This window comes from Lynx rufus, unplaced genomic scaffold, assembly GCF_022079265.1.
Source record: "Lynx rufus isolate CCGP_SWC_20201006 ecotype Redwood Valley unplaced genomic scaffold, mLynRuf1.p SCAF_8, whole genome shotgun sequence".
Lineage (NCBI taxonomy): Eukaryota > Metazoa > Chordata > Mammalia > Carnivora > Felidae > Lynx > Lynx rufus.
In genome coordinates, this window is record NW_025814896.1 from 82,497,542 (window position 1) to 82,524,267 (window position 26,726).

Below are 26,726 nucleotides of genomic sequence, written 5' to 3' on the forward strand. Positions count from 1 at the left end.
GCATGAGTTTTTTCTGAACCATTTTTTAAAAAAAAAATTACACATCATTACATTTCGGGCATCCCCAGAAAGTAAGGATGTTCTCCTACATATCCGTAATTCCATCACTATATCTAAAAAAGTTCAAGAACATTTAATGCCAGGACACGGATTTTCTCAAGTATCCCAAAAAGGCTTTTATGAATGGTTTATTCAAATGATTCTATTGAAAACCACAAATTGCATTTGGTTATTTCTCCTATGTCCCTTTTAACCTAGATTATCCCTTTTGAAGAGAAGTTATTTGTAGAATAATCCACATGAGGGATTGGTGCCATTGTTTCTTAGTAGCCCTGTTTAACTCGTTCCTCCAGTATTTCCTGTGAACTGGAAGGTAGTTTTAAAGGTTTAATAAGATTCAGATTAAATATATTTGGCAGGAATACTGTGTACTTCCATCTCCATACTTCTGTGATCCGTGAATTTCACACTGCATCACATCAGGGGGCTCACTGTGTCCAATTGACTTTGTCTTTCGGTTTGGGGAGGGAGGAACAAAGATAATGTACACAGTTTGGGTGAGACAGAATAGTCTAAGGATTAAAAAAGGGCCAAAGGTGTGGAGAGAAGGGCTAGCCGGCCCCCTGGGGATGCTGTCTACTTCTTAGCCCTTAGCTTTGGCTGACTCAGTTACCTGAGAAGAGAGAGGCTCATCATGATGGCACTAATGAAGGAAGGCAAACATCCTGCATGGAGTCTGAGAACAAGTCCTCTACCTCACGGAAGAGTAAGGTCCTAGCATAGCCCCTGTTCAAGTCTCTCTCGTCCTGTTCTGGGAGATGTCTGGCCTGATTTCCTCTTCGCAAAAGCACCACAGCAACATTTACTTCATGGGGTCTACAGAGCTGTAAGAATTTAGGGTGCAGGGGCGCCTGGGTGGCTCTGTTGAGTGTCTGACTCTTGATTTAGGCTCAGGCCCCATCAGGCTCTGAGCTGACCGCTGCAAGCCTGTTTGGGATTCTCTTTCCCTCTCCACCCCTCCCCCATGCATGCACATATGCATGCATGTACGCTCTCTCTCAAAATAAATGAATAAAACTTAAAAGTAGGAAGTTCTCCAGAAAACCAGTGGGGCAGTGTGGCCCCTGGAGTGATTTTAAGTTTGGGGAAACAGTGGCAGACAACTGAGAGACCCTACACGCTCTACAAGGACTGTGTGAGAATCAGAGATAATATACTTAAAATAAAAATACTTCGGGTGCTCGCTTCAGCAGCACATATACTAAAATAAAAATACTTTGGAAAGTTGTACAAATCTAAAATATTAGCATTAGTGCAATACGTCAGGAACTCTCTAGGATGCTGTTCACAATTCATGGTTTTAAACAACTGATTCTGGAAAAGCTGCTTTTTAACCATGAAAAAATGAATACAAAACATGTCAGAATTATATGACAAATATCCATGTACCCTCTATTTAGAATTAATGTAAATGGATTGATCAAAACATCTAGCTGTACATCCTAAATATAATTTCTATTTGTCATTTATCTCAAAGCTGGGAAAGAAAAAATGTAAATAGCTTGCCACATTTGCTTCAGATTTTCTTATATATAACACATTGCAATTACTGATAAGTCCACTTTAGTGTTTTCTGACCCATACTAGCCCCTAATAGAATTTTGCATATGTCATGCCAGTCCATATTTTTATACTTTAGGATATACATTTTTTATAATAAAGTATTGGTTTTGAAAACTCACATTATAAAATTCATATTTTACCCATTCTTAAACTTCATTCACTTGTTTTTATAATCTAACCATATTGATACCTATAGCTCTAATTTAAGTGCTGAAAAGTCATACATATATGAATATATCACTATCCACTAAAAAGTATAACTTAGTCTTAGTGTTTAATGGATTATAAAATGAAATCCTAGGAAAATGTGTAGATGAAAAGAATCTTGGAAATCCATCTGGTATAGGGTGTCTAAAGCTGCAATTCATAGACCCTCTTCCATGAAGGAGCTCTAAGAAATCTGAAATTTGGGATGAGCATTTTCTGCAGAAAGCACCAAAGACTTGTCATATCCTCAAAAAGACACATGTGCTACTTAAGAGTTAAGAACCTGTGGTCTAGTTTCACTCTCTCATTTGACAGATAAGACTGAAGTCTGGAGAGATTAATTTATATAAAATCATAATGATAATAGACCCTGTTCACAGACCTAGATCTATGTTATTGCTTTTCCAGAACATCACATTGCTGGGGTTTTGTGTTTATTTCTTACACAATTATCAGTTAAGGTCCTTTCAACCACATTGCTGGGGTTTTGTGTTTGATTTCTTATACAATTATACAGTTAAGGTCCTTTCAAGTTTTAGTCCACAAAGTATAATTCAATCTTTTTTCTTTTAATATCTGTTGGTAAGGAGGGTAAAATTGATACATTTCTGTATTAGTGGTGGCATTGTGAATTGGTATAGTCTTTTGGAAAACAATATAAGATGACAAAGTGCCAATAAAATATTGGGCCAAAAGGCTATTAATCATTTTTATATTGGGGGAAAAAAAATCCTAAAATTGGACAAAGTCACATGCACACAGAGTATTTGCAATAGTGGAAAATACTAATAGGATAATGGACAATTCAGTGTGTCCACTCCGCTGAATACTATGTAGATGATTAAACTTTAGTTTCTATAAAATGTGAAACGATAGAAAATGCTTACAACATGATATTAAGTGGAAATGGGGATACAAAATTGATTTACATTATGATTACAACTTTGTAAAAAAAAAATGCACAGGAAGAAAAACTAGAAGTAAAGACACATGAATGGTCACTTACTTGATGCAAAGTCTTAGGTAATGAATTAATGGTCATAGTGTTTTTGTTTGATTCAAGTGCACTGAATTTTCTTCCAAATGCAATGCGTTTTAATAATTGTTTCCTACAGATTCATCAACTTAACATTCAGAATCAGACTGTCCTTTGGTACATTTTCACAGGCTTTGGAATACTGTCTTCAGAATCCTGTGTGAGACTACAAGTTGGTTGATTGCACTCACAAGTCAGCTGACCAAGTAGCTACTCAATTTCCATATTCAAAGTTGGACACTGATTTCTAAATTGTACTTAAGTGAACAGAACTGGCTTCTGCGTTTACCTGACAAAAATCATCACTTTGTAATCATATGTTATGTATGGAGCAGGGAGATATTTTTCCGAAGCAGGGTTTTCTTTTTAACGTTTTGATGTTTAAATTGAAATGAATTTAAACATTTTATTGGTGTAGGGTCTGCTTTAGGATTTTGTCATATGCTCTTCTTATTCCAATATTCGTTTAGTAGAGCTATCAAACTAAAACGTGTTCATCTAAAATCAATTTCCAATCTCTATACACACACACATTTTTCTTTCTTGGTCAATAAACATTTATAGTGACCTATACATTTTTTTCAAGCTTGCACGCAAGCTACACCAGCAGGGGGCGAAATACAATAGGAATTTGACAAGCCATATAGATTTTTCTTTAGTGACTGAGCAATAACAAAAAAAATCCAGTACCACCACAAAACAATTGGTACTCCAATTTAAAGTGATGCAGTCTCCGTATTTTTTACGGCAATTGAGCTGTAAAAAAGACAAATGCGGGCCTATTTTAGCGCTTCAAGTTAATTTGTCTAGAATATTGCAGAGGCGGGATAAACCGTGATGAACTGCTTTTGTCCTTATCTTCCCCCCGATTTGTATAATTTCTCCACTCAAGGGGGTGGACACTTCTCTGTGGCTGAGGGAGTGTTTTCCATCCTGTTTCTTTGCGTAGCTGCTGAGCTTTACTGTTTTTGGACTATTTTAAATTACTCAAATTACCGGTGCAGGTTTGGCAAAAGTGAGTAGAACGGGCACTCAGCAGGGCTCATGATTTGCAGGGTAGCTTCCCTGGGATCATCATCTCGAACGATAACAATAATCCTTGAAGCCACAGTGGTCGGTGTTCTAAGAGAGATTTATGATGAGAGGAAAAGGTTATAAAAATGCAAATAATCAACTGCTCAACACTGATGATAGAAAAAGAATCCATTATGACCCCTGCTAGAGAAATGCATAAATTGATTTTATTTCTTTTGCTTCATTGGATATTCTCCCGCAGCAGGTATGAAAAATTACCACCGTCTCCATTTGTTACCAAAATTCCCACTTTTTTTGTTATTGGTCTCAAAGCCGATTTGTCAGTCTTCAGCGGGTGCTTTCCCTGTTTCCATCCTGTTAAGGTTGATTTTTATATACAACAATCTCTTCTTTGTTGTTAACTACCAGCTTCCTCTTGTCAGTTTAAATTAAAAAGAGGAAGGGACTTAGACTGAATGAAAAAGTCGTTTTCCGGGGCGAAAAGGGCAAGCTGATAAGGGCTCTCTGAATAGGCTTTTGGTAGAGAAGATAATGGTTCTGTATTGCAGTTTTATTTAGAGAGCAAGAGACTTAACTCGGTCCTGACTGAACGTTATAGTTAACCGGCTGAGGAGCACCTGTCCCTCGCCGGGAGCGCTGTTTCAGAGGGAGGCGGAACGCAAGAGGACGTCTTTCCCCGCGACAGCTCGATGACTCGCAAGGAAGTAAAGGAAAAGGGCAACTTGCCCTCACCCAAAATGGCGGCCGACGCTTAGCGTGACCGCGCCTGCGCAGGGGTAAGCGTTCTGTGACACTAATTCCCCTGGAGTGTCCTCCCCCCCCTTCCCCCTACCTCCCTGCACCCAACAGCGCCCGGCCCCGACCTAGCCACCTGCGCCCGGAAGTGACGTGTCGGCAGCGGCGGTTCCCCGCTGCATGATGGGAGAGTGTGTGGAGTGGGCGGGGGGTCTCGGCGGAGGAGGAGGTGGAGGCGGCGGCGGCGGCGGAAGAGGGCGGAGGGTAATGGGATGGGGGTCCCGCGACAGCGCTGAAACTCCGGGTGGGCGTCCATGGCGCTGCTTCGCTGACAGGGCTGTGAGCAGTCTGCCTTCCGCTCTCACCAGCTCCGTGTCGGACTAGCCGGTCCTTCCCCGGGGAGCCAGTTCCTCCCCGGGCCCCTGAGCCATGCCCATCGCGGCCGCCCCGAACGAGCCAGGTAAGCGCCACCGCTTCGCTTCTCCAGCCGTGCGGGGGGAAGAGGGTGCGGGGATCTGGCCCAGCCCACCGGCCGGACCCTTGCCCGGGCCGGGAGCACCTGTCTGCCGCGGGGCCGGGAACTGCGGGTACGGGGACGGTGCCGGCTCTGCGGGCCTGCGGGCTCCGGACTTGGGCTTTGCCCTCTTCCGCGGCGGGTGCGGGGACGCCGGCGGCGGCGCCCAAAGCTCAAGGATCCCTCCCCGCCAACCCGGGCACCGGCCGGGGAAGTGTGAGCTGTTCCCACCTCTCCGGCCGCTGCCGGGTCGCTCTGCGCCTCCGCTTCCACCTGCCCACAGCTCCGGCCGGCCGCTCCCTCTCTGGAGCTGTCGAGAAGTTTGGGGCTTTGCTGGGGCTTCCTCTTTTTCCCTCCCCCTTCCTCGTGACAGGTGTAAACACTGCCTGCTTCTCCCAGGCCCGAGGCCGGCTGCGACCGGAGTGTGGCTGCTTCCGAAGGTCTCTGAAGCAAGTGGATTTTGAATCCTCCAACTGGCAGAGGAAAGCCCCAAAGCCCATGAATCCTTTCCTGAAAGGATCTTTTTTGCTCCTTTCTTGCACTGCTCAAATCTGCGTTTCCTCCCCAGATCGTGTTCGCAAAGTTAGACCATTATTCTTTAAACTCCCGATTTGGCAGGTGCAGTGTCTTGCTTGGGCAGAGGACAAGACTATAGGGTGAACGGTAGTAGGGTCTTTTCTCCATTAGGAAGTTACTGAGAATGGCTAGATTTTTCTTACTGGTTAATGCGAGTTATAGCTTTGTTTCTCACTGAAGCTTCTGGGGTTGAGGAAAGGACTCATACTTGTAAATATTTTAGTGGGGGTATGAGAAGGGGGACAAATAAAAGCACTGGTTCCGTTTCAAAGTTCTCACTAGGAGAAAAGTAAAACTTTTGAACTTTAGTCTTTCCTCTTCACTAGCTTCCAGGGAGTATTTCTCCCACTCCAAATTGGGTTTTTGATTTCGGGTTTTTTGTTTTCTTTGGGGATAGGAGGGGGAGACGTTTCATCCTTAATGTTTACATTTAATTGTTACTCTCAGTGAACCTTTTAAACATTGAAATATATGCCAAACTAGGGGAAACAAATATGTCAACACTGTTCCGTTGATATAATTTGCACAGTTTATCTACATTTTATATGCTTTGCCAGCTTAATTGTTGACTTTTGTAGTAGTCATTTTTAACTTCGCAGAGTATGTGTTTATGCAGAGTATGTGGTCTTGTAAATTTTGTGCATGAAGATGTTGCACATGGATTAAAAGATCTTGTATAAAACCTTTAGCCCAGTAAATGATACCTAGTAAATGCTCATTAGATCGAATTCCACTATATACTAATTAGATATATCTACACTTGATCAATTAATATATTTCACAACCTTTAGAAAGCTCTTGTAAGAAATTAACTAGAATTCACATAAGATGTGGGGCATTTGTTTTTCTGTTTTCTGATTTTGACCTAGAGATTATTATAAAAATAACCCTATATCAAATGTGTCCATAATTGGATACAGTGTCCTTAATTGCATCAATAAATTTTGCAGAATCCAGCTGTCCTTACAATTTTGTCATCTAGATAAATCCTATCATAAAGTATCATTTAAATTTTTAACTTACTTACAATTAAAAGTTCAGAAAGCAAGTGAAATTTGAGTACCAAATGTTTTATTTTTGTGTGAAATCTAAAGTGCTTCCATTAAGAGTCTAAAGTCTTGGAATAGCATCTCATTGAGGAATTACCCCTTCTCTCCTGACCCTGTCCCCCAAAACTCATAAAAGGAGGCCATTAAGTAGGTATTTTTAAACCGTCATAAATTACTTAAATGTTTATACTGTTAATGTTATCTACAATTTGTAAGTTAAAAAATAAGGACTTTTTTTTTCTTAGTGGTTAGGCTAGTGAACCTTTCCAGCCTGAGCTTCATAAGTATTTATAGTTTTTTACACAATTCGTAAAAATATCTGGCATTACATGGGTGATTATATATATATAATCAATTTGATAGTCTTTTCACAGAGTGTGTCTATAATACAATCACAGGTCATTTTGCAACTTTATATAACTGCTAACTCTGATATACACTATTTGCTATGAGTGAGATACTTGTCTTAGTGATTTATATAGAATATATTAACTCATTTGATCCTCCTAACAACCCTACAAACTCAGGTGGTATTATCTCCATTTTTCAGAGAAGAAACAGGCACAAATGTTAAGCAGCTTACCTAAGGTCAGACAGCTGGTAACAGAGCCAGGATATGATAGTTTTGCTTATCATACTCCTATAGTCTTAATATAGTTTTTAAAATACGTAAAAGTATACAACATATTTTTTGGGAATCATGAGATATATAACAAAAGTATAAAAACATTCATCGGAATGATAAATACCAAATGAGAATTAAAGTTACCTCTGAAGAACTGAAGAGGGATAAAGGATCTAGGAAGGGCCTGTGGTTTTTCAACCGTAGCTTTACTGTCTTTAAAATAAATCTGGGGCGCCTGGGTGGCGCAGTCGGCTAAGCGTCCGACTTCAGCCAGGTCACGATCTCGCGGTCCGTGAGTTCGAGCCCCGCGTCAGGCTCTGGGCTGATGGCTCAGAGCCTGGAGCCTGTTTCCGATTCTGTGTCTCCCTCTCTCTCTGCCCCTCCCCCGTTCATGCTCTGTCTCTCTCTGTCCCAAAAATAAATAAAAAAACGTTGAAGAAAAAAAAAATTTTAAAATAAATCTGAAGCAGATTTGGTAAAAGATTTAACACAGCTAGGTAATGGGTACTTAATCATTCATTATATTTTTTTCTAAACTATGTATGCTTGAAATCATAATAAAAGGTCAGGTTTTTCATTTTAAAAGTATCACTCTTCCAGCATTGTATATTTAAAACGAAGGTAGGGAATTAGGTTGAATGTTATTTTGTTTTGACTTCCTTTTAAAATATAAGGAAGTTCTAACTTGAAAATATTTAAGTCAAGAAATTGTTCCCCTCCCGAGTTTCTTCTGCAGTAACCTCCCTTGCCTGGGCTCTCCTCTTTTTGCTGCCAACCAGCTGCACAGCCCTGTATCACACTCCTAGTTTTATTGCTGACCTTACCCTGGGGTGGGGGCTCATAGGTCTGGATTTAGACCCCTTCCCTAGGAAAAGGAAAAAGTCAGAAACTATACACTGGGGAGGAAGCAGAGGTGGGGAGCCATTGCTCATTAGTTCGGGAGAAATGAAAAAAGGAACATAGGTTTATACTCTTTCTTCTTCAACCACCACCATCCTTATTTCAAAAAATACTTCAATAAACCTTGCAGAGATAAATTGCTAATAAATGAAAGCTCAGCTGTATGCTCAAAACTTATAAGCACTGTTTTGGTGAATAGTTCCCAGGGGAAAATAAACTGGTAAACTAGAATACAGTGTAGGTTCCATTTATGCAAATATTTAAAATATGCCATAAACCATTTCAACTAAATACCTAACACCATGATATTCTCTTCATTTCATTCTTATGGCAACATGTGAAGCCCTGTTCTAGGTGCTAAGGATACTAAAATCAACTAAGAAAAACAACCCTCATTGAACTTTGTGTGTGTGTACACACGTTTGTGTAGATGTAGGGGGATAAAAAAAAAATGGCAGATAAGTATCCTAGAGAAAAACGTCCATTTGGAGGGATACGGGAGTTCAGGCTTTTTGACTTAGAGCTAGGAGGGAGAGGTTGTTGGAGCTTGCTGTTTTATATAGGATAGGGTCAGAGAAAGCTTAAGACCTGAAGGAGGTGAGGAGAATAAGGGGAAGAGTGGTAGAAGCAGAAGTATGCCTGGAATATTCAAAGAATTGCAAGGGGAATAGTAGTATATGTGATCAGAGAGTTAGAGGGTGAGAGAGCGTGTTGCAGGGCTTTGTAGAAATTCTAATGACTTTGGCTTTTTACTGTGTGAGATGGGAAGCCACTGCAGGGCTTATGAGTAGAGATGTGACATAATCTATGTTTTAAAAGGATCTGGCTGGGGTTGGGGGGGAGGATCTGGCTGGCTGCTGTACAGAAAATAGACTATAGGAGTTCAGGAGTGGAAGCAGGAAGATTCCATTAGGAGGTGGTTACAGTGATACAGTCAGTCTCTGGAATTGGAACCTATAGTAATTTCACCATTGCTAAATTCAAAAATACTTCTAGAGATACTCCCTTCTGAAAATTCAAGGCCCTCCACAGCCTACTTTTCCAGCATACTGCCTACTTCCTTCATATATCCTACATTCTAACCAAACTCTATTATGTGACTTCCTGTTCTTTGATACTTGCCCCATACTTTATTTTTAGTGCCCACTGTTACTTGGATCGGATCAGTTAAAACCCTTTCATTTCAAATTCTGTCTCCATGAAGCTTTTTCGTGTTTTCACCATTCTTTCTTCCTCTTCCCAATCAGGTAAGATCTTTTCTTAGATTCCTCATAACTACATTTTACTTTGCTGTTTATATTCTGGCTTGCATTTTGTTTCTTATATTCCCCCTAATTAACTGTAATTTTCTTTACGATTGCGACTCCTTTTACTCACTTCTACCCCTTATAGAATCTAGCACAGTTGTGTATGTCGTAAATGCTCAGTAAGTAGTGGGTATGTATCTATTTAATTTTTTAAAGTAGTCGTTTGTTACAGGGGCATTGTAGAAAATTGGCAAGCAAAAAAAAAAAAAAAAACCACTCCTACTACTCAGAAATCCCCACTGTTAACAATTTAATGCATATCTTTCCCCCTATTTTTTACATATATAAACATGCACTTTATACCAAAACAGTCTTATTGCACAGACTACTTTGTAGGTTGTTTTGCATTAATTAAACTTCCCTTACCATTTCAGAAAATTTTCATCTAAGCTACTATATGAGGCTATATTCAAATTCTTCTCCAGGTGGCTCAATGTCCCTTTACAGCTGATTTGCCCAAATCAGCATCCACTCCATATTATATTTTTCTGGTTATTAAAGTTATGAAAGGGAAATGTTTATTATAGAATATTGTAGAATATTTGGAAACTGTAGAAAAGTGTAAAGAAAACTGGTATGCCCCTCGATGGCAGGGACCCATCTGTTATTAATGCCTGGCACAGAGCAGCACTCAGTAAACATGTTAAAAGGAATAATATGTATTAAAATATTAGTCATCACACGACAAAGAGATAACTAAACATTTTGGATTACATTCATTTTTTCCCCCCTGTGAGTTCAAGTGTCCTACACACATGTATGTATGAATCCTATTGTATCTTGGTGAACAGGTTTGTAATCTTGGACTTTGTTTTGGGTTATTTCCATAGGATTGAGTCCTAGAAGTGTAGTTACTAAATCAAAGGGAAACCAATTGCTTTTCAAGAGGTTGTAATAAAATCAGTCCTTCAAGCAGTGGCTGAGAGTACCTGTCTTCCTTTAATCTCCTCAAATGATCAGTAAATATGCAGTTTTTAAAGTGTTTACCTAGATTTTTATTTTGGATTTAGGCTTTTCAGCAGTATGGAATATTTGCATAATTTAAACATTTTTTGAAGGGTTTAAATGGGAGATGTGTCCTTGTTTGATAGGAGATTAAAATTGCTTAATAATGTGCTCTTCTTAAAATAACTGATTCTGTTAGCTATTTAAGTGAAAGAAATACAATATTCTGGAACTATGTTCAGTATAGTAACCACTGGCCACATGTGGCACTTTTAATAAAACTAGTCCAAAGTACATGTACTCTAAGTGTAAAAAAAAAAAAAAAAACCAAACCAAAAAACAGATCTCAAAACTAATGTTAAGATACATAGTTTAGACTGATTACATGTTAAAATAATATTTTGGGCGCTTTGGGTTAAGCAAAGTATGTTATAATTTCATATGCTTTTTTTAATAGGCTACTGGAAAAATAATTATGTGGCTCATACTATATTTTAGTTGGACAGTGCTGCTCAGGAGCATGACACTTATTTTTATCTATGGAAAAGAACTATAAGATTAACTTCACTATTCTGGAAAGCAGCAAATGGGTTTTTAAAAATCATACATTTCAGGTTGTCAGTGTGTTTTTCATGGGGTACAGTTTGCACAGTCATCTTTAAAATTGTGTTTTATTACAAACTATACTGCAGTTCTTATGCTCTGAAAGAAATACATGTAGGAGGACTTGGGGAAAGGTGTTAGATGAGGGATCAATGCCTCAGGTAAATTTTCTAAGAATTGAAGGATGTGTGGGAATGTTTTAGGCGATGGTACCACAGGTGCAAAGGCCCTGTGGCATAAAAGAATGTTATCTGCCTTTCGAAAACTGAAAGAAGGCCTGGTGTGGAGCATTAGAAACGATAGGGGAAGGGAGGAGAAGGTGGTGACTGGAAAGATGGGAATGGCTTATATAGACTTTATTAAAGATTTTTTTTTTTAATCTTTATCACAGGGTGCTTGGGTGGCTCAGAAGGTTAAACAACTAACTCTTGATTTTTGCCCAGGTCATGATACAGTTTATGAGTTCGAGCCTTGTTTCAGACTCCATGCTGGGGGTGCAGAGCCTGCTTGGGATTCTCTCCCCCACCCTCCCCCTACTCAGGCTCTCATGTGCATTCTTGTGCTCCTTCCCAAAATAAATATATTTTTTAAAGTTTGTTTATTTGAGAGACCTAAGCAGTCTCCAAGCTGCCAGCGCAGCCCAATGTGGGGCTTGAACCCATGAAACTGTGAGATCATAACCTGAGCTGAAACCGAGAGTCTGATACTTAACCTACTGAGCCACCCAGGCACTCCAAAATAAATAATATATACTTTTAAAAAATCTTTATCACAAGTAGGAGATCCATGTGATCAGATTGACTTTTAAAGAGATTTCTTGGGTTGGGCATGATTGAATACCGGTCAGGGAGAGACCATTTAAATGATGATGGCAGCTTTTAGACCAGAACCAGAAGGGTGTCTGGGGAGCTGAAAGGAGGTACAGATAGATATTCTAGAATTGAGGGATTTATGAGATAAAGGTCCTTCTTTAGAAGGTAGAGGAGGGTGAGGAGCTTTGTCAAGGGTGGCTCTTACGTTTCCTACTTAGGGGATGGCCCCTCCACCCACTTAGTTACTAAGTTACAGAGCCCTGGAAGAGGACCAGGTTTGAGAAAGAAAAGCTTGAGTTCTCTTGTTAAGCTTAGTTTGAGTTGAGGAATTCAAGAGGAGAGAACTTGTAGAGAGTTGGCCTGGCTGGTCTGGAGCTCAAGTTTGAGGGCTGGGCTGTAGGAATAAAGTAGGAGTCCTAGGATATGGAAATTAAAGCCTTAGGTGGATGAGATTGCTTGAGGAGGAGTTGAATAAGAAAAGAGCCTAGATGAAACCTGAAAGGACTTATACTACTAATTTGAATGTTTCATACTTACGAGAAAATTTCAGTTTGTTTTGAGGCCTACTTGTAAAAGTGAAAGTAAGGAGTAAATTGGATTAAATAAGTTGAATATTTGACATGTGTGTAATCGAGCACATAATCTAACAATGCTTATTTGATTACTTTGAAACATACCTTTTCCTGTAGCAGAAAACAAACTGGGCTTCCCTGACTATTGAACAGCCTAAAACAATTATGAATAAATACTGGTATTTTTGTTACCTTAATAGATCTAAGGAAAAATTATGTACTTCTCTCCATAAATACTGAAAAGGCATTTGGAAACTCCTTTTTAAAAAATTTTTTAACAAAGCAACTTAAGAATTGGATAATTCTGTAATACGACAAAATGTATGTAACCTCAAACCAAAGATCAGTATCTTAATTTAGGGGGGGAATACTAATGCCTGCTATCACCACTACTATTAGATTTGGTGTTAGAGGTATTAAGCAAGCACAGTCAATAAGGAAAAACAGAGACCTAAGAATTGGAAAGGAAATGGTCGGTCAGATGCTCCGGTTTGCCTATGATATGATGATTTACAAGTAGCAAGAGCTTCCAATTTCCTAAATAGAAAATAGGATAGAAGTGGAGACCCCATTTTACATGAGAAGCAAAAACATGAGAAGTAAATACCTGACAAATTTAACAACATGTGAAAATCCTATGTTGCTAACATTGAATTTTTATGTTAAATTTAACAATTGCATGTTTAGGTAATAGAGGACATCATTCCCAATTCACATCTTATTCTTTCAATACTAACTTTAAATGATACTTTTTTTTTTTAATGTTTGTTTTTGAGAGAACACAAGTGGGAGGGGGACAGAGGATCTGAAGCAGGCTCTGCGCTGACAGCACAGCGAGCCCATTGTGGGACTCAAACTCCTGAACCTTGAGGTAGGTTATGACCTGAGCTGAAGGCAGTCGCTCATAAGACTGAGCCACCCAGGTGCCCCTAAATGATACTTTTCAAAGCAAGACTTCTAGGAATAAGATCTTTAATATTTACATATATCTTGAGATCAGTTGTTTAAAGAGGCAAAATGAAGAATTGTTTGGATGCAGAAATGTTGACCTCAAGAATTTGTAGGTAAAACAAACACTTCTGCTACAGTGACACTCAAAATCTGAAGCGTTCATTTCTTAAGGCCTTTGTTTTTAGTAGCCATTTATAGAGTAATAAACCTACATTAAGTTAACTTTTTATGCCAAATATTTTTAATGGCATATTTATTTCTTAAAAATCAGACCAAGAGTTTCAAGTATCAAATTCAAATCTTCTATTAGGAGCCCAAATGAATGAATATTCATTACTTTTTGCCTGTGGTTATTTCTTCTTTCACATTTCAGACTCCTTCCTCTATATCCTAATGAGCCAGCAGGTGCTAGGTTTCTGTCTCCTTAGGGTTCAGAAGTTTACTTGAAACAAGTGCCAAGTGTTACACCTAAATAAAAGGTACAGATTTTAATCAGATTGCCAGTGACCTTGGTTTCTGGAAGTAGAGAAAAGGTTATTGTTGCTGTTTATATATTAATTTCTTAACATTCAACTGCAACTGAAACTGATTATTCAGACAGGATTTTATTTTTTCCAAGAATTCTGTAACATTTATGTTATATGTTAATATCTGTTTCAAGGATTATTGCAGTAACTTAAATTTGATCCTTTAAGGAAATTTTCCAAGTGTCATTTTTAAGTATTGAAAATTTTATGTTGAGAACGTTTTTTTGTTTAACTCTTTGTTTTTTAAATCTTGAGGGTGACATTTCTTTGTGATACTCTCAGGTAAATGTGTATGGCAGAACTTTAAGAAATGTTTGTACACTCAAACCATTGTAAGTTAGGGAAGGCTTTTTATAAGAAAAAGTACAAATTTCATTGCTTTACCTGTATCAGTTCAGTGAAGTTTGCTGACATTTATATCACCCCAAAAGTTATAAAGTCCGGCAACATTCTTACCCTTTGGTAATTTAATTCACTGGTTCTCAACCTTTGCTAACAATCAGCATCATTTTTGAAACTTCTAAAAATACAGGTCTTTAGATCCACCTGTTCTATTAAAAAAAGGAAAACTTAATACAAAGCTAAGATTGAGAAACATTGGTTAATAGGCTGCTAGAGGAGAAAAACATGGGGAAAAAATTTTGATTTACTTTGTTGAATGTAATAAAAAAGATATAAAGAGGGATTAATTGATTCAGAGTCCTACTGTCCATACTTTGAAACCTTGAGCAGATTATTTGACCTCTCTGAGCCTGTTTTCTCCTGTGTAAAATGGAAGGTTGAGGTTAAATTAGATAGTGTATGAATAGCACCTCTCATAGTACCTATGACATCATAACTTGGTAAGTATTGATGATCTCACTTCACAGGAAACTTCATGCCTGAATGGGTTTTGAAGGTGTAGTAAATGAGTTCTCTAAACAGGTAAGAATAGGAAATTAGAAGAAATGACTTGTGACATAGTGCCAGTGGAGGAACCAGGGGGGTAGTTTTGTCTAGATGGAGTAAAGAGATAGTATCTTAGCCATGGATAAGATAGGAATATCAAGTGGACTGTAGTAATCTTGGCCAAAAATAATGAGAACCTGAAATGAGACCCCATAGGTCACGGGATGTTAAAACAAATATATTGAAGATTTAATTTGTGGGAGGGGGAATGGCAAAGTAGGGAGCAGTCAGGGCTATCACTCAGATTTCTGGACTTAGAATTCAGAACGTTGTATAGGAACAAGTAGTTTCTGTTCTTTAAGTACAGGTTGATTTCAGTTTTGGAATTGGAGAATATGAGATATCTTTGGGACAGTCAAATAAAGATATTCAGAAAGGTATTTGGGTACATAGATCCAGAGGTTGCGCAGCCTATAGATAGGGGTTTCAGCGTTATGAACATATATTAAAAAAAAAAAACTGGATGAGATCTCTCTGGGATAAGGAAATATGGGAAACACTGAAATTTAAGAGGCAAGCAGAAGGCAGATCTGTTGGAGGAGAAAGGGTATCATAGGCAAGAGGGAAATCCAGAGAAAATGCCTTTCAGAAACTCTTTTCACTTAAAAATGTGTTTTAGACACCTTTTCCTATTAGTAATGTAGCCTTATCTTTTTTTTTATGGCTATACTTTTTATTTACCCTATTCCTCATTGATAAATATTTAAGTTATTTTCAGTTGCTTCTTAAAACAATGCAGGAATTAACATTTGTGTGGAATGATCTTTGTGTACTTACATGAATGCTTCTGTAGGATGCATTCTCGTGGATGAAATTATTTAGTCCAAAAAATGCATTAAAATTTGTGGTGTATTGTAGAGTTGCCTGGAGTATAAACCAACATGTACTCTGACCAATAGTATCTTTAATTTTATCCTTAAAGTGGCTTGCTTCCTAGATTGAGGGTATTATGAATTTGAAAAATAGTATTTTTTTTATTTAATGCAAAATTCTGCGAATAGGAAAGGAACACTTTCATTTTATCAAATTATGTGGTTCATTCAAATAATGTAAAATGGGTTATTTCTATCAAACTCATCAGAGGAGAATTGATGTCTTAAATATGCAGAATAGAAATACTGCAGAAGTTTTAAGTCACCTAATGCTTACATGTTCCAACGATAAAAAAAAAAATTCAGATTTCAAATTTTTTTTTTATTACTTGACATCGTTCATAACGTCTGTATGGAAGGACTTAGTTTTTCCTAACCCCAGTGGTACTAATAGTATTTAGGGGAAATTGTTGGTTTTGGTCATTCTCTCTAAACTCTTCAGTGTCCGTTTTGGGTGTTTTTGGGTTTTTTTGTTTTTACTTAAAGTTATGACCTATTTCTGGTTTATAAATTTAGGTTTGTAAAATCAAGTTAGGGAATCATGACCAGCTTTTATGATAAAATGGAATAGAACTAAAAATATCAAGAGTATCCAGAGAGTAAGGGGGAAGTACTGTTTGGTGAAGTTTGTTTTTGGTTTTGGTTTTTTTTCCCCTTAATGTGTATGTGTTGGGTCATCATGCAAAATGTACTGCTTTTGTGGGTTATGTGAGGGAAAGTTTAAAATTCTGCTTTATAGGATAGGCTTATTCTCAAATCATTTCTAACCAAAATGTTACCTTTTTTTTTAAATTTTTACCCTTTAGCCTTTCTACCTTTAATGAGAAAGTAAAACTTTAAACCAAGAAACAACACCATTAAAAGGTCAACTACCTAGAATTTGTTTGCTATGGGAATTCCTTCCATAGTTTCCATGAAGGTTATCAGTACAGGTAGACCTACTTGTGGCATTACCTGTGTATATTACACACATGTACGCTCTTGAGCACTGTTTTGGAATGTGTTTATATTTGGTTTTTCACATATATAAAGCTTCTGTTTTATAATAATTCCCCCCAAGAATGTCATTATGTTATCTGTGGATGATATGACTATTTTTAAGCCTGGTTCATTGTCTGGTTTCCTTCTGTTGCCTCACACATTTCTAGGTTATCTTAATTGATAGGTGGTCAGAGGAAAATTTAAAGGAACAAATAGCACTTAGCAAAGACAATTTGTAAGGTAAATGTGCTGTTACATAGGTCATATTTTAAGGCCAAATTTGTGAGTTATAGATTGTCTAGGATGCTGTCTGCATCCTGTCTCGTTAGCTCAGATAACTGAATTCTAACTGCATTTGGTTGCAGCTTTAGACCTTTTACTAGATGCTTTTTCTAAAAGGTGAGTTCTCATGGTAGGCATTTATAACATAGTAACACTGTCAGGAAGGGCAGCTGCCAAAAGCCTGCCATATACATATTTTAGTTACAGACTAGGGGTCTTTCGTTTTGGAAATCCACAAAGTAGGTTTCATGGGGCTCTTTTGTTTTCAGAATACCATGGGATCTTGGTTTAATTCATCGGTCTTGACCGGAATTTAAACCTAAAGCTTTATAGCAAGAAATTTCTTTCAAAACATGTCAGCTATTCATGTCAGCTGATTGCAAATCTGCGGGAAATTTTACATGAAGTACTAAAGAAAGTTGCTAGGAGTGGAGAACAAGAGCAGGGGAAGTTAGTTGGGCCATCCAGAGTCACGTCACACTCTGGAGATCCTGGCTGATGCCTCCACTTATGGTGAGAAACTCTTCAAATCAAAGCAGATAGTCATACTAGCTGGTCTGTTAAAAACCGTGAACAAATTTTTGTACTTTAGCTGTTTTGTTTCGCTTAGCTTGTGTAAGTGCTCCCCCTTTCAACTTTTTTTTCAGACAGGTTCAGCACAAAGGATTGGATTTGTTTTCTTTTGCATGTGCTACGTTTCAGGCCCACCTTTCTCCGATCACGCTTACTTACCTTGACTGAACTTAGATGTTTCCTAACTGACTTGGTGGAACATCACAGCTAGGGTTATAGAAATCCAGTGGGAGGTGGAGGGGCAAACAGTTCGAGAGTGGTCAGTGGAATACATGCCCCAGCAAGAACAATAACCGTGTATTCAGTTCCTCCCATGTGGCAGGCCCTGAGGATGCAGTGGTCAACAACAGAGGCCTGTGCCTGCACAACATTTCCAGTCTTTTGAGCTCAAGTAAAGTACCTCTTGCAAGAGCAGTTTCAGTGGAGTGGTAGGATGGAAGCCAGATTGTGCTGGCTTGAGGAGTGAGTGGGAGGTTAGGGAAGTAGAGATAGCAAATAGATATGGCCCTTTGAAGAAGTTTGGTGAGGAGGAGGAAAGCTAGGAGGATACAGAAGGGAAGAGTTTTGTTTTGCTCCGATTTGAGGGTTGGAAGACTCTTGAACACTTACAGTCTGATGAGAAAGCATCAGTAGTAGTGGAGAAATTCAAAGGGTCCCCTGAGCAAGCAATTCAGAAAGAGAACAGAAGGTCCAGGGGTTATCTGTAGACACTATTGTAAGTGTAAGCAAGATTTTAGTGAAAGGAAATGAAACTGAAGTAGTTCCTGCTTTTAGATTCTGTTTTCATTGTAAAGTTTCTGGGATATTAGGGTGGCTCATTTATTCTGCAACTGTGTAATAAGAGCAAAGAGTACTAGGGAAAAAACTGTTTCCAAGGGCTAATTCATCTATCCTCATTGCTGCTTCTGTTTTGTTGTCTTTGTTACCAACAGTTATCCAATATCATTTATTCTGTTTCAAGTTGAAGTACCTTTTTGGGAATAACAGTAATCTCTCAAATATGGCCAGTTGATGTGAGTTAAAGATAAAACAATTTCAAATGTTTTTATCTATCTTGTTTAATTTTTACTATATGTCTATATAAACACAAGTGCCTTATGGGTTTACATAGAAATTTAAAACACAGTGAAGGGAAAGCTCTTAGGAACTTTTGAAAACAACCTTCTGTAAAATAACTCTTACTGCTATATTTAGCAACATTCATTGAAGAATGAATGCATCGGTGCTCATGTTGTCATTTACATCGTGTATATTTGTACTCTTGTGAATCATCCTTACGTCAAAATCAGGAAGACAGAAAATTTGGTTATCACTTTTGGCAGTCTGGCCTTTTGAGGGTGATCAACCTACCTATAAAGATATTTTGCTGCTTGTTTCATTCTTTATCACATTTTTACCACTTAATTTGTGTACATTAAGATTAAAAGAGGGGCGCCTGGGTGGCGCAGTTGGTTAAGCGTCCGACTTCAGCCAGGTCACGATCTCGCGGTCCGTGAGTTCGAGCCCCACGTCAGGCTCTGGGCTGATGGCTCAGAGCCTGGAGCCTGTTTCCGATTCTGTGTCTCCCTCTCTCTCTGCCCCTCCCCGTTCATGCTCTGTCTCTCTCTCTGCCCCAAAAATAAATAAACGTTGAAAAAAAAAATTAAAAAAAAAAGATTAAAAGAAGACATTCACCTCTTGGTGTTTTCGTTGGTTATTAGTTTGTAAGCATCTTATTTTCTCCTTCCAAATTATTGTAGAAGTTTCAGGAACCTTTTTCTGAACAACTCAGAAAACTTTAAGGGATGATTCCTGTAATTCTAATATTTGCTGTCAGTTGTTTCTGCAGTAAGACATTTTTCAAGTATTTTATTAGCTTGTGACTGACCACTTACAAGTTACACTACTGTGAGGGATTATTTAACTTCTAAGCTTTTATTTATTCATCTGTAAAATGAAGACCGTAATTCCTACCTCATTGCATAGTATAAGGACTAAATGAGATAATTCATGAATACTTTTCACATAGTATCAACACATAGTGTTGAATAAATATTAACTTGACATTGGTGTAAGCAGAAGATGAAAGCACATGGAATATACTATTCAACAAGTGTTTTAAATAATACTGCGTGTTGTGTAGTTGATAACATTGACCTGTTGATACAGTTGATGTCTATGATGTCTTGGGTATTTTTTTTTTTTTAATTTGAGAGACAACACCTGGGAGGGGCAGAGAGGGAGGGGGGGAGAGAATCCCAAGTAGCCTCTGCAGTATCAGCATGGAGCCTGATATGGGACTCTAACCCACAAACCGTGGGATCATGACTTGAGCCAAAATCAAGAGTTGGATGCCCAACTGACTGAGCCACCCAGGTGCCCCTTGGATTTTTGTTTTTAAATCAGCAAGTTTGAAGGAATTATAAGATCTCTTAACAATGTTCAGCTTTGGAATTATGGAAGTTTGATTAAATAGCCTTGAAGTTTGCAGCCTATGTTAAAAAGGGAGTCCTAGAAACATAAAACTTTTCTCAGTTTTTTACTAAAAAGCATCTATTTTTAGGGACTGTCCTTGTTTTGTTAGCTGCCATTGAGCAATATAATATGCTGAGGACAAGCCACTCAAAAAGAAAATGAAAATTATTGATTTTGTAGATTTTAAATTTTAGCATGAAAACTTTTGTGACATCATACATGGTCCAGTCATCTCTAGATGTATCAAAAACCAGAAAGTTAACTAAAATCCCTATCTTCATATGGCTCAGAGGAAGGGCTCTTTCTTTGGTTTCTTTATGATACTATGACTCTTAAGCAGAAATGTAGGCTGGACAGATTCATTGACACTACATTTTGATAGTATCTTCAAACTCCAGCAAGGATATTACAGTGCAGATTTGAATAATTTGAACTACTGCAATAGCAGGTAACATTTGTAATGCAAATCAATGTTGTTGCTTATATAATATTCATTTTTCTAAAGAAAATAGTTTTTTCCCCATCACTCACCCAAATGATTTAACAAGTGACTCATTAAAAATCTCAGGCATCCTGGTAAAAAGGTAACAGTTTTGTGTGTGTGTGATCCATTAACTAAACCTTGCTAGTGTAGTTTGTACTATGTAAAGTCCATAGCACAACTTCAGATACAGTGTTTGTCTTTTCTTACCACCATCCTTCCGGCTTGTGTTCTCCTTCACCCTCACCCCTGTTCCAGTCCCTATAACAATAAGTTTGGAGTGAAAGGTCCTCAGTAAAGCTGAGGATTGTATAATCTAGATGCGCTTATCTGGCCTTGAAAGTTGATATACGCATTGATGCAGTTTGGTGCCCTATAAAACGTGGGAGTCTCTCTCTCCGGTGAGTTTTTAGCTTGTCTGGAAAGTTATCTCAGTGTTTGAATCTGGGAAATTCCTGAAAGACCTCTTAGACCTCACCACTACCACCCAATGTGAGCCCAAGGACCTGTAGGGTGTTAATAATACACTGGGTGGATGATGGAGGATAGAGGAGCGGTCAAGGATTAACTCTTTCTTAGAGGAACATGTAGAATCCTTTCCATTCCAACGAGACACCTTCTTAGAAGCCTTTATTCTTGTGGTCTTTCTCTAAATGGATAGTATCTACAGCCAGTTTATTTCAAATTAACTGGGTTGTATTGTGCTGTTGCTCATCAAAAACATCTTTTTTCCCCCCAAGTTTTTACTTAAATACTAGGTAGCTAATACATATGACACCTGAAACGGTGTCGAATTTAGTGATTCATCACTTACGCATAACACCAAGTGCTCATCACAACAAGCGCCTTCCCTAATACCCATCACCCGGGGTACCTGGGTGGTTTAGTCAAGCATCAGACTCTTGATTTTGGCTCAGGTCATGATCTCACGGTTCATGAGTTCGAGCCCCACTTTGGGCTCTGTGCTGACAGTGCAGAGCCTGCTTGGGATTTTCTCTCTCCCTCTGCCCCTCCCTCGCGCGTGCGCGCGCGCTCTCTCTCTCTCTCTCTCTCTCTCTCTCTCTCTCTCTCTCAATAAACTTAACAAAAAAATACTCCTCACCCACTTAGCCCATCCCCCCCACCTCCTTCCATCAGCCTTCAGTTTGTTCTCTGTAGTTAAGTCTCTTATGGTTTGCTTCCCTCTCTTTTTTCCCCCCTCCTTTTCCCTGTGTTCATCTGGTTTTTAAATTCCGCATATGAGTGAAATCATACGGTATTTGACTTTCTCTGACTTATAAAACCTCCATCTTTTAATTGAGTCTGTTGAGTTGGTTGGGTCCCTTTAGAGTCTATGTTCTCAGTCCTTCAACCTTGGATATTGTTTTATATTTTCCAGGGATGGGTTATAGAAATTGGCAATAAAGTCAGTGTCATGGATCTTTAGTGTGGTTAGTAAATTTTTCTTTCATGATTTACTCTCTCAGTGACCTAAACTATATGCAGAGTCATGTGAATGTTTGTGCCGACTAAGCAAACATTGACTTAGATTTTTGTTAAGGGTAGATTATGATTTGAACCACAGACTCAGTGAAGTTAAAATGTGATGATAGTTGATAACTGGCTGAGGCACAGAATGTGCCACATACTGAAGGTCTGTTATCTGTAATCCTCACAACAGCATTGAAAGGGAGGAGCTGCTAGCCCCTTTTTCTGGATAGGAAACTGAAGCTCAGGGCAAACTCACATAATTCGTAAGTGAGGAAGCTGGAATCTGAACCTAGGATCTCATTCCAAGTCCAAGATATTTCTCCTGTACCATACTACCTCTTGAGACATACATATATTACCTTAAATGCCAGAGACAGGCAAAGTATAAGTAAGCAAAACTTTTTTTTTTAATGGAATGATATGTTTATTATGGTCACATACATTCACTTGTAATGGAGTCACTTAATTGAAGTATGTTGATTTTCTGAGAAGCATTTTTTTTGTTTTTGATGCGTATAGAGAGAGAGCAGAGTACACAAGTCTTAAGTGTACAACGGGATGAACTTTTACAAATACATATACGTGCGTAACTAATATTTTGATCAAGAGATAATAGCAATTTTAGCATTCACCAGGCTCTTTTATGTTCTCTTCCAGTCAATACTATACCTGCTGTAGTAACTCCTATTCTGAATTATCACCGTACATTAGTTTTGCCTGTTTTGAACTGCCCAGAAATTGAATCACATAATATATATTTTGTGTGTGTGTATCTGGTTTCTTTCACACATCTGTGATAGTCATCCATGTTGCATGTAGTAAGTAATTCATTTCATTGCCATGTACCCCACTGTATGTATATACCATGGTTTATTTTAAGCATCTGTTATTTGGGTTATTTTCAGTTAAGAATAAAGTTGTCCTGAGCAGTCTTGTACATGTCTTTCAGTGCATGTATGTACTCACCTTTGTGGTGTACGTACCAGGTATGGTTTTAGTAAATACTGCCAAACAGTTCTCCAAATGGGTATACCAACTTACATTCCAGCCATTGAAGTATGAGAATACCACTTGTTTCATGCTGTTGCCATCAGTAGCTGTGGTTAATGTTATTTTGTTTTAATTTTAGCTGTTCTACTGGGTGTATATTAGTGTTGATACCATGGTTTTAATGTGCATTTCTCTGATGACTTTTCACATGCTTATTGGCCATTTGGATATCCTCTTTTGTGATTTACCTGTTCATATATTTTGGCCATTTTTCTGTTGGGTTGTCTCACATTGATTTGTAGGAATTCCTTATATATTTTGGGTATGAGTTCTTTGACAGTTACATGTAACCACAAATATCTTCTGGGCAATGGCTTGCCTTTCCACTCTCTTAATGCTGTTCTTTAGGTGGACATAGGTTTTAAACCTTCATGAAGTCCAGTGTATCATATTCTCTTTTATGATTACTGCTTTCTATGTCTTATTTAAAACACCTTGCCTTCCCTAAGGTCATGAAAATAATCTCTTAAGTTACCTTCTTAGAAGGTTGATTGTTTTTTACCTTTCACATTTAGGTCTATAACCTGTCTGGAGCTGATTTTTGTGTGAGATATTAGGTAGAATCAAAGATTGATTCCCCTTGTGTGGATATTCACTTGATCTAAGCACCACTTGTAAAACAAGGCTGTCCTTTCCCCACCACACTGCAGTGCTGTCTTTATTATTACATGATGATGTAGCTTTAAACTGAGTCTTGGTATCTGGTGGTTGAAGTCCTCCAACTTTGTTCCTCTTGGGAAACTTTTTTAATTGCCTGATAATCTTAGGGGCGCCTGGGTGGCTCAGTCGGTTAAGCGGCTGACTTCGGCTCAGGTCATGATCTCGCGGTCCATGAGTTCAGGTCCCGTGTCGGGCTCTGTGCTGACAGCTCAGAGCCTGGAGCCTGTTTCAGGTTCTGTGTCTCCCTCTCTCTGACCCCCTCCCCCGTTCATGCTCTCTCTCTCTCTCTCTCTCTGTCTCAAAAGTAAATAAACATTAAAAAAAAAATTTTTTTTTAATCTTAGGTGATAGTTAGCCCTATTCATCCTTTGAGTCCTCTGCCTTCCCAGGCCCACCTTTCCACTTGACCCCACAGCTTTCCACTTAGACTCCCCATCTCTTCTTTTTCATGACCATTTCAGATATGAGGCTAGAACTCCTTGAGCAGGTGCAGCTTCTTTTCTTATGAGAGATTAATATTGAATCACTCTCACCTATTGTACACCTTGCCACCCTGGCTGCTAATCTGGCTCAGGACTCAGTATTCCACTGCCGATTGCTACTAAACTTCTGGATTGTTCCCCTGACTCCTCTCATTGGACCTTTTATATTAGAATTCCCAAAGCTAAGATCCTTTGATTTTCGTGGTGTGTAGCCCTGAAGGTCTTTTTTTTGGCTTGCATTTGTGTTTACTATTTTTCACTTATGTTGTCTCCTAGTCTCTGTATAAGGATGTGATTTCCGGGGCGCCTGGGTGGCGCAGTCGGTTAAGCGTCCGACTTCAGCCAGGTCACGATCTCGCGGTCCGTGAGTTCGAGCCCCGCGTCGGGGTCTGGGCTGATGGCTCAGAGCCTGGAGCCTGTTTCAGATTCTGTGTCTCCCTCTCTCTCTGCCCCTCCCCCGTTCATGCTCTGTCTCTCTCTGTCCCCCCCCCCAAAAAAAATAAACGTTGAAAAAAAAAAATTTAAAAAAAAAAAAAAAAAAAAAGATGTGATTTCCCATAGATCTCTACAAAGTGCAGGAGGTCTGCCCAAATTCTCTGCCTTATGCTCTAACTTTAGGATCCCCCATGTACCCAGACGTGAAAGCTCCATGTCTACTTTTTGTGTATACTATGGCGTGAATCTTTCCTAGATACCCCCATTACTTGTTTATTTCACTGTAAGAGGTCTTGAAATAAGCAGGCATAAAAATGGGGAGTTGAACACATCCTTCTACACATACACACACGTGTGAATATGGTTGTTCGGATTATAAAGAAATTAGACAAGTGTTTTGAAATCCTTGTGTGGAGTAAGGAGTAAGTTGTCTATTATGAAGGATGAAGAAACATTTAAGGTTGCTATGTGCCAGGCACAGTATTAAAGTAGCTCATCTATCTCTCTTTCTTTTTCCTGTTAGGAATAGCTAAAATCCATATTTTCTGTGTAAAAGAAAAGAGGGGGGGCGCCTGGGTGGCTCAGGCAGTTAAGTGTCCGACTCTTGATTTCATCTCAGGTCATGCTCTCATGGTTGTGGGATAGAGTCCCTGCATCAGACTCTGTGCTGATAGCATGGAGCCTGCTTGAGATTCTCTCTGCCCCTCCTTCTGCTTGCATGTGTGTGCACGCATGCTCTCTCAGAATAGACACACTTTTAATTATCTAAGTCGAACTTCATATGCTAATTCATCATACAAATAATACTTCAATTAACAACAAATAATACTTCATCTAACAAATTTTACTGAGTTGGCCTGGACACGGAAGAATTTTTTTTTGGAAAATTTCACTCCTCCTCCACACTGGCTGGTTGGCGTTCTTGATTGAAACTTGAGAGTGGCATTCTCTTAGATTTTTGAAGGATGAGGTGGGCCAGAACCAAGACCTACTGAAGGGGAATATGCAGCCCAAGTTCTTCCCATCAGTAGGTGACACGGTTTTGAGAAATATGGAAATATTCGTAGTGTGGGAGACTGACAGCCTGTTGCATGTAGGAGAGAGTACTTTTAGGACAGGAAGAAAAACTATTTTCTTTTTTTTTTTTTTTTTTTTTTTATTTTTGGGACAGAGAGAGACAGAGCATGAACGGGGGAGGGGCAGAGAGAGGGAGACACAGAATCGGAAACAGGCTCCAGGCTCTGAGCCATCAGCCCAGAGCCCGACGCGGGGATTCGAACTCACGGACCGCGAGATCGTGACCTGGCTGAAGTCGGATGCTTAACCGACTGCGCCACCCAGGCGCCCCAGAAAAACTATTTTCTATGTTGGTTTGTTTGGTTACAAACTCTTATTCAGATCTTGGTATTTCCTTAACACCTGAGTTTGAAAGGGGCCTAAACCAATCAAATGTTTCAAACAATGAAAAGTTTTAGGAAGAGCAGTAGGTTAACTGTGAACAGATTCTAATAAGAAACATCACAGGTGGTTCTTTAAAAAAAAAAAAAAAATACTGTGGGAGGGTGAAGTGGTACAGCACTCTGAAAAAGAGTTTGGCAACCTTTTTCAAAACTAAACATGCACTTACCGCAGAACCCAGTAATCACACTCTTGGGCATTTATCCCAGAAAATAAGAACTTCTATTCACAACAAAACCTGTACATAAAAGTTGTTAGCATCTTTATTATGTATACTACTTAAAGATGCTGTTACATATATTACTAATGTATTGTGTATACTATTTACAATAAAATATAGGAAATAACTCATCGCATTCAGTTGTTGAGTGGTTGAACAAAGTGGTATATCTGTACCATAGAATACTACCTAGCAAAAACTGATTGACCTATTGATACACACAGTAACCAGGACAGACCTTAAGGGCATTATACTTAGTAGGGAAAAAGTCAACTTCAAAAGGTTATGTAGTGTATAATTTCATTTACGTAACACTTTTGAAATGACAAAACCATGGAGACAG

General features: G+C 38.7%; 2 protein-coding genes across 5 annotated transcripts in view; one reads left to right on the top strand and one right to left on the bottom strand.

Moving 5' to 3' along the window:
* Positions 1 to 2,297: 2,297 nt before the first annotated feature.
* Positions 2,298 to 26,363, bottom strand: LOC124503920 (uncharacterized). The gene is made up of 5 exons (XM_047069188.1): positions 26,333 to 26,363; positions 20,819 to 20,869; positions 5,432 to 5,623; positions 4,773 to 5,322; positions 2,298 to 3,988 (listed from the first exon to the last, which is right to left on the bottom strand). Exons 1-5 carry the CDS (start codon positions 26,361 to 26,363, stop codon positions 3,859 to 3,861), a joined length of 954 nt encoding a protein of 317 aa, XP_046925144.1. The 3' UTR covers positions 2,298 to 3,858.
* AFTPH (aftiphilin) overlaps positions 5,014 to 26,726 on the top strand; it is a 67,612-nt gene continuing 45,899 nt past the window's right edge. For 3 of the 4 annotated variants that reach the window (XM_047069289.1, XM_047069286.1, XM_047069288.1), the window contains exon 1: positions 5,014 to 5,096. The gene's annotated coding sequence lies outside the window, so the exon portion shown is untranslated. Of the gene's footprint in view, positions 5,097 to 13,387; positions 13,411 to 26,726 lie in introns of those variants that run through there. The other variant, XM_047069287.1, reaches the window with a different exon arrangement.

Coding starts and splice junctions, on each gene's coding strand:
- LOC124503920 (XM_047069188.1), bottom strand. CDS start 26,363: ATGCCCAAGAGTGTGATTACTGGGTTCTGCG. Junction 5,323..5,431: donor GGGAGCGGCCGGCCGGAGCT/GTGGGCAGGTGG, acceptor GGGATCCTTGAG/CTTTGGGCGCCGCCGCCGGC. Junction 3,989..4,772: donor CACGTCACTTCCGGGCGCAG/GTGGCTAGGTCG, acceptor AATCTCTCTTAG/AACACCGACCACTGTGGCTT.